At 48.1% G+C, this 8,356-nt stretch overlaps 1 protein-coding gene across 1 annotated transcript; it reads right to left on the bottom strand.

Annotated features, from left to right (window-relative positions):
* Nucleotides 1-1,996: 1,996 nt before the first annotated feature.
* LOC134492091 (zinc finger protein 436-like) lies at nucleotides 1,997-6,123 on the bottom strand. The gene is made up of 4 exons (XM_063296233.1): nucleotides 5,531-6,123; nucleotides 4,404-4,530; nucleotides 4,147-4,236; nucleotides 1,997-3,416 (listed from the first exon to the last, which is right to left on the bottom strand). Exons 1-4 carry the CDS (start codon nucleotides 5,996-5,998, stop codon nucleotides 2,155-2,157), a joined length of 1,947 nt encoding a protein of 648 aa, XP_063152303.1. The 5' UTR covers nucleotides 5,999-6,123; the 3' UTR covers nucleotides 1,997-2,154.
* Between the last annotated feature and the right edge of the window lie 2,233 nt (nucleotides 6,124-8,356).

The raw sequence follows: 8,356 nt of genomic DNA, 5'->3' as shown, positions 1-8,356 counted from the left end.
GACCTAACAGAAGAAGAAGAGATCAAGAAAAGGTGGCAAGAAGATACAGAAGACCTGTATAGGAAGGATAACAATATCGGGGGTAGCTTTGACGGTGTGGTCAGTGAGCTAGAGCCAGACATCCTGAAGAGTGAGGTTGAATGGGCCTTAAGAAGCATTGCTAATAACAAGGCAGCAGGAGACGATGGCATCCCAGCTGAACTGTTCAAAATCTTGCAAGATGATGCTGTCAAGGTGATGCGTGCCATATGCCAGCAAATTTGGAAAACACAAGAATGGCCATCAGATTGGAAAAAATCAACTTATATCCCCATACCAAAAAAAGGGAACACTAAAGAATGTTCAAACTATCGAACAGTGGCACTCATTTCACATGCCAGTAAGGTAATGCTCAAGATCCTGCAAGGTAGACTTCAGCAATTCATGGAGCGAGAATTGCCAGATGTACAAGCTGGGTTTAGAAAAGGTAGAGGAACTAGGGACCAAATTGCCAATATCTTCTGGATAATGGAAAAAGCCAGGGAGTTTCAGAAAAACATCTATTTCTGTTTTATTGACTATTCTAAAGCCTTTGACTGTGCGGACCATAACAAATTGTGGCAAGTTCTTAGTGGTATGGGGATACCAAGTCATCTTGTCTGCCTCCTGAAGAATCTGTATAATGACCAAGTAGCAACAGTAAGAACAGACCACGGAATGGACTGGTTTAAGATTGGGAAAGGAGTACGGCAGGGCTGTATACTCTCACCCTACCTATTCAACTTCTACGCAGAACACATCATGCGACATGCTGGGCTTGAGGAATCCAAGGCTGAGGTTAAAATCGCTGGAGGAAACATTAACAATCTCAGATATGCAGATGATACCACTTTGATGGCTGAAAGCGAAGAGGAACTGAGGAGCCTTATGATGAAGGTGAAAGAAGAAAGTGCAAAAGCTGGCTTGCAGCTAAACCTCAAAAAAACCAAGATTATGGCAACCAGCTTGATTGATAACTGGCAAATAGAGGGAGAAAATGTAGAAGCAGTGAAAGACTTTGTATTTCTAGGTGCGAAGATTACTGCAGATGCTGACTGCAGTCAGGAAATCAGAAGATGCTTAATCCTTGGGAGAAGAGCAATGACAAATCTCGATAAAATAGTTAAGAGCAGAGACATCACGCTGACCACAAAGGTCCGCATAGTTAAAGCAATGGTGTTCCCCGTAGTAACGTATGGCTGTGAGAGCTGGACCATAAGGAAGGCTGAGCGAAGGAAGATCGATGCTTTTGAACTGTGGTGTTGGAGGAAAATTCTGAGTGCGCCTTGGACTGCAAGAAGATCCAACCAGTCCATCCTCCAGGAAATAAAGCCAGACTGCTCACTTGAGGGAATGATATTAAAGGCAAAACTGAAATACTTTGGCCACATAATGAGAAGACAGGACACCCTGGAGAAGATGCCGATGCTAGGGAGAGTGGAGGGAAAAAGGAAGAGGGGCCGACCAAGGGCAAGGTGGATGGATGACATTCTAGAGGTGACGGACCCGTCCCTGGGGGAGCTGGGGGTGTTGACGACTGACAGGAAACTCTGGCGTGGGCTGGTCCATGAAGTCACGAAGAGTCGGAAGCGACTGAACGAATAAACAACAACGAATTTATTGAGTATTGGTATTATTTATAATTGTACTGAATTTTAAATTGTTTTTACTGTGAACCACCCAGGATCCCGTGTGTGGGGGAGATGGGCAGTGATTAAAATATGATAAATAAATTATGTGTATGTATATAAAAATAAAAATATTGGGGGTGCCTTTGAGTCAGTCTTGACTCCTGGAGACTGCCAGGACGAGTCCCTGCAGTTTTCTTGGCAACATTTTCAGAAGTGGTTTGTGCTTGCCTCCTCCTCGCTGGGGCTGAGAGGGAGGGACTGGCCGGAGGTCACCCAGCTGGCTTTGTGCCTAAGGCAGGACTAGAACTCAGGGTGTCCTGATTTCTAGCCTGACGCCTTAACCACTATACCAAACTATCCGTCAGTAAGATCTTACATTTGCGTCAAATTCTTCTGCAGTAAGACTATATTCACCACCTTTCAATGAGGCAAGTTCCTTCTTTTCCCTTTTTAGCTCCATGGCATCATGCTCTTGCAAATCTGAACAGCCGAGCTTTCGAAATGGCTACAGGTTCTCCCTGGCGTGGATTTTCCAGTGCCTAATGAGGTTTGGGCTCTGCGTGAAACTCTTCCCACATTCAGAGCATTTGTATGGTTTCTCTCCCGTGTGGAGTCTCTGATGCCGGATCAGGTGTGAACTCTGGTTAAAGCTTTTCCCGCACTCAAAACACTTATACGGTTTTTCCCCCGTGTGAATCCTCTGGTGGGTGAATAGATTGGTACTCTGGTTGAAGCTTTTCTCGCAAATGAAGCATTTATAGAGTTTCTCTCCCGTGTGGATTCGCTGATGCCGGATTAGGCTGGATTTGTCGCAAAAACAGTCGCTGCAATCTGAGCATTTATACGGTTTCTCCCCTTTGTGGTATCTTTGATGTGTTAAGAGGCTCCAGTTTCGACTGAAGCTTTTTTCACACACCAAGCATTTGTAAACTTTTTCTCCTGCATGGACACCCTGAGGGGTCACGTGGTTGGATTCGTCGTAAAACTCATTGCTACAGAAAACAAATGTTTTCTTTTCTAAGTTAACCTTCTGGTGTGTAAAAAGACCAGAGCTTTCACTGAAGGTCTCTGTGCAGCCAAAATACTTGCACGTGTCCTCTCCTGTATCCACTTCTGAGCGCTTGGTAAATCTTTCCTTGCGGATGCTGTTGCTAAAGTTTGAGGAACTGCCCAGATCCCTTCCCTTAAGCTTTGACTGAAGAGAGAAAGACCTGTTGCCTTTTGAGTAGCTACACGGCTTCGGTCTTGTATGAATTCTCTGGTGAGCAATCAGGTTGGAGCTACGGCTGAACGCTTTCCCGCAGTTCAGGCACTTGTAAGGTCTCTCTCCCGTGTGAATTCTCCGGTGAGCATTAAGACTTGACCTTTCACAAAAGCTCTTGCTGCAGTCCGAACAGTTATACAGTTTCTCCCCCGTGTGCAGCCTCTGATGTGAGGTAAGCCTCGTTCTTCGATTGAAGGTCTTGCCACACTCTGCGCATTGATAGGGTCTCTCCCCAGTGTGGATTCTCTGATGAGACACCAGGCTCGACTGATGAGTGAAGATCTGGCCACACACTCTGCATTCGTTCTTCCTCCTGCCTTTGTAACATTCCTGGTGGGATGAGATTCTGTGAAATTCCACATCCTGAGGACAAGGGAATTCAGCCTGCCACTTCGCTGCTCCCTCTGCAACTGGTATCTTCGGTCCATCTTCCTTCACAAAGTCCTCTTCTGTATCTTGAGGCTTCGTTGCCTCCCTCTCATAAAAGCCCTCCTTTTTCCACCCTGCAATAAAGAGAAATGCCAGAATTAGCCGTTTCCTCTCAATTCCAAGGGATTCCTGAGCACCTAAGAACATTTCCGAGCAATAAATGGACTGCTACAATCCTGACCCAGTAAACGTTTGTTTAATCGCTGTGGCCAACTCTGAAGATGTAAAATTCTCAGAATGTCACAGCCAGCCATTCCAGGCAGGCTTACTCAACATATTTCCATTTCAAGGATGTTTTTCAAGGTGCAAAATAAAGAGAAAGTGCAAAGCTTTTTAGAGTTTTGCAGAGAAACTAGGTTGAGTCACTAGTTTGAGATGGGCAGCAATATAAATTGAATGAATGAATGAATGAATGAATGAATGAATGAATGAATGAATAAATAAATAAATAAATAAATAAATAAATAAATAAATGTCTTCTGTACAGATGGAAGTGAGATTAAGGGCAAAAAAGGAAAATCTGAACCCAAGTGGAGGGGAATTAAATTATTCCCAACATCATGTCTCCTTTCTGCACAAAATAACCGGACGCAGGAAAAGGGAAGGCCGGGGGTCACCTAAGCCCACCACAATAATTTTCCTCAACCAGAAATGCTCTGAAATGTTCCGGAACTGACCAGCTTTGTAGTCTGATTGCTGATGGAGATGCCGGGTCAGGATAGCAGTCCTGTATCTGAACAGACAGAAACGGGCCAGGAGGTCAGCCAGCCCAACAGTACAAGCCCATCTCGACAACTACCGTACCCGATTTCTCTTTCTCCCGGATGCATTGGTCACTTAGTTCTTCCCTTTCCAACCAGCAGATGAGCTCCGGTTTGGGGATCAAAAGGGTTTCTAGGGGAACAAGAAAAACAGCTGGATATTTCTGGATCACAAGAGAGCGTCCGCCAAATCCCAGTTCAATTCCCAGCATCTCTAGCTACGGCTGGACAAGAGGACTGTCTGAAAGGCCAGCTGGGATAGACCGGGGAAGGGCGAGGAGTGGGCGAGGGGCTCCTTACCCAGAGCAGCCACTGCTTCGTAGTTCTCCAGCATGACCTCCCGGTACAGCTTTTTTTGGTTTGGGTGCAGCAGGGCTCGCTCCTCCTCCGTGAAATGCATCGCCACCTCAGCAAAGGTCACCATCCTCTGAAAGAGAATCTCCCCTCAGACACGCAGCCTGAAGACTATTCGTTGGGGGCTTATATGAGGTTGCTGTTCTCTCTCCAGGGTGCGGGCTTTAAGTTTCTTTGCAACACCTTCTTGTTTTTCCAACCTAAATTCGTGTTTGGTTAACTGCTGCTTTCCTCCTCCAAGTTTATACCTGGGGTTCTCTAGCTAGCCAGCTTCCATGCCTAAGACAGGACTAGAACCCAGGTCTCCGGGTCTCTTGCCCAGGGCCTTAACCACTACACCGAACTGGCTCAAACTCGCTTTGGGAGCAATCCAAAGGTCCCTGCAGAAGAAATAGGCTTTCATTCCAGATAGGTGTGCTACAGACCTTTAAAGCAGGCTTTCTCAACCTTGGAAACTTTCAGGTCTGTGGACTTCAACTCCCAGAATTCCCCAGCCAGCATGTTGAAGTCCACGCATCTGAGAGCTGCCAAGATTGAGAAACACTGCCTTAAACAATGGACTCTGCAGTCCCCAAATGTGGGGACAGCCACCAAATTTGGACAATTGTAAAACACCAGGCAAATTCAGCAATTGCAGGTTTTGCAGCTGGTTTGCTACCTCCTGAATCCCAGTTTGCGTGCCTTCCATGCCATCTCTGGGAGCGACAGTGGGCGAGAGCCATTAGCCTTTGGGCCTTGCTGACCGGCTGCCTGAAGGCTCTACTTGGCCACTGGATCACCCAGAGAGGTGAACTGAATGGGTCTGTGTGGCCTGATCCAGCGTCAGCTCCTGTAGGGAAGGGGACCAAAAATAATTTACTTGCATTTGGGAAGTACTACAGGGGTACAAAGAGGGAGCCCACCAGTGTTTCTGCATTCGGCAGATCCCTCAATCCTTGCACAGACTTAAAGCGTCAATGACCCCAGGCCCCCCATCTCATGCCCCCCCCCACTTTGGGAATGCAACATGTCTGCAGCATGGCCTCAACTCAGACATTGCACCCTGCTGAACCCCCAAGATGTGTCATGCTCACTGGCTCTTCCCGTCCCCCGTTTTTTGGGCGTTTGCCCGGAAAATCCTCGGCCAAAGCCACAGCCTGCAGGCAGTTGGCCGGATCACCTTCCCGAACCCAGCACTCCATCTCCCGGGGCAGGATGGCCAGGAACTGCTCCAGGACCAGCATCTCCAGGATCTGCTCCTTGCTGTGTCTCTCCGGCTTCAGCCACTGACAGCAGAGTTTCCAGAGGTGGCGGCAGACCTCACGTGGACCCTCGGCTTCCTGGTAGAGGAACCGCCTGAAGCTCCGGCGTTCGGCCTCGGAATTGGAGACCCCTGATCTTCCCCAGAACTCTATGCCCTCCTCAGCCTGGCTGGCTGGCACCAAACTTCCGGAGCTCCTTCCTGCTTCAAGGTCTCCTCCTCCTATTTTTATTTTCTGTTCCTGCCCAGCCTCAGGTCGGAAACCCGGGAGGGAAAGATTCCCCTTCCCTGGGGCTGCCATGTTTTTTCTGTCCAGAAATAGGGCTATTTAATCATTCTCACATTGAGCCACAGCTTTGGCTGGTTATAACCTCCAGGCACCCAGATATTTGGGAAGTAAAAGGATATATCCAGACCGAGAAGACGTTCTCCCTGTGGGAAGAGAAATTAAGGTGGAAGAGTTTTCTCCCTGAGAAAACAGGGAGACCAGGATGGCACATAGTAAAGCAGAGGGTGTTCCTTTGTTGAGGACTTTTAAAAACCCAACTCATTCCTGGAGCCCAAGACGCAACCTCACACCCCAGCTCCCCGCTTTTTCCCACAACCAGCTAACACCCCACAGCGGAAATAGATTCACTTCCACCCATTTTCAGCCACTGCTCAGATACTACGGTGCTTGGCCACTTAGTACAGGGTTTTGGAGAAACTTAAAAACTCAGATTCAAAGCCGTTTTGAATGTCACTTTAAAACCAGGCCAGATTCAAAGCCCTTTGACAGCCTGTTCAAATCCCAACAAACAAAACAGTGACAGCTGTTTTGAAAGCATGTTGCTCACAGAGCTGCCTGTCACCAGCCCCTTTGTGCAACGCATACGGATGAATTCTTCCTGGGGTGCTTAAGTTTGCTTTTTTCCTCCTCCCTCCCCGTTCTTTTTCTTCTCATGCTACAGCTTTGGCTTTGTAAGCGCAAGCAGCGAAGGGCCTGCTAATTTTGCTAATCTTCAAGCGCTACTCTGAAAGGAGGGGTGGGTGAAAAAGGCTCCGATACAAACAAGCTGCCTGCACTGGAAACTGGAAAGCGAGCCACAGGTTGCCCCGACCACACAGCGGTGCTTCAAAGTGGTAAGTTTGCATGAAACCATCTGGGCTGGAGCAGACTGACCCCTGGCTCGCATTTCCCAGTCAGCATCCCATTTGGGGGCGCAGCGCCCCAGCACGACTGCAAAGCGTTGCCCTGGTTTTCTCTCCCCCCCTTCGGCCCCCTCACCCGGTTGGTTTTCCCGAGAAACGCAAAACCTCCTTTGCCTGCACGAGGGGGAAGGAGCAGCCAGGGCCGGCCGGAAGCGCCTGCCTGCTTCTCCCCAAGAGGCCCTTCTAGGAATGCAACGCTCTCTGGAATTAACCCTGAAGACGGCTTGAAACAAGACAGGACTAACCAAGATCGGGAGACGGTCGTGGCTGTCGCAAGGGGAATGGTGAGGACTCGGTGGGCAGCTTTGCAGTTTTGGAAAAGGAGGGCTGGAATTTGGGCGCTGGTCAACCAATCGTTGGAATAAGAGCAGCCGAGAACAAACTCAGTTGAAGAAAATGGGAATCGTGCTGCTCCAAGTGCCAGTTAACCAAAATCAAGGCATGAGGGACCCGCTTGGCTCCCAGGAGGATCGCGGTTGGGGGTGAAGCGCCAAAGGGCTTTCTCAGCGGCTTCCTGCCTGTGGAACCCCCCACCCCGCGAGGTTAGCGCAACCTCCTTTTTGGTCTTCTGCTCAGCAGCTTTTTCCTTGCATTGCAATACAATTTTCTTTATTGACAGCTGCTTGTCCCTTCTCTGCAATTTCTAGATAACCGCCCAGAATCCCCTTTTTGGGAGAGATGGGCGGTGATAGAAATTTGAAGAATAACTAAATAAATAAATGTTCGTTTTCCTTCTGGGGTTTCCACCGCCAGATACACTGCCCAGGGAGTCACTGCACTGCCGAGTCCCACCTTCCTTCGGTTTGCATCACTGGGCTGCACCGCCCAACCTGACGGCCAGACATACGGAGGGCTCATCTGTGGAAGTTCCCCCTTGCTAAGAGATTCCTTTTACATACATTGACAGCATTTTTCTAATTCAGATCCAGTTACTGTAATTCAGAATTCCTTCGCATAGAATAAGAAACAAAATAAACAAATTAACGGGGGGGGGGAAACCCCCATCTAATGGATTAAACCTTTTATGTCCAGGAATTTTACCATCTCCTTGGACAAAAAAGGGGGAGAAACCTGAAATCTCTTCAGTGGGGACTTTAATGGGCTGGGAGACCACCAGGAACTTCTTGGGCTCTAGGATGGGCTGGGACATTAAAAAAAAACAAAACCCTGGAAAAGGCCAATGTCAATTGACATCCATAAACCGGCCAAAAAACCACAAGGCAACTTTCACGCCACCCCCAACATTTTTGGATTATCTTAAGAACCTAAACAGGTGTTCTTTCTGGTTGTCTCAGATGATGCACAAGGAAAATGCTTTTCTCACCGTTTAACACGCCGCTTCACAATTATGAACTCCCTTGGGTTTATTAAGAGGAGACTTTTGTGTAAAACATTTTCTGCACTGCAAACATTGATAGGGCTGTTCCCCTGTGTGGACTTGCAAATGTGTTTTTGTGCAAACAGTTGC

Source organism: Candoia aspera, chromosome 2, assembly GCF_035149785.1.
Source record: "Candoia aspera isolate rCanAsp1 chromosome 2, rCanAsp1.hap2, whole genome shotgun sequence".
Classification (NCBI taxonomy): Eukaryota; Metazoa; Chordata; class Lepidosauria; order Squamata; family Boidae; genus Candoia; species Candoia aspera.
Note: the sequence above shows the minus strand (reverse complement) of the source record. Positions and strands in the feature narration are given on the sequence as shown.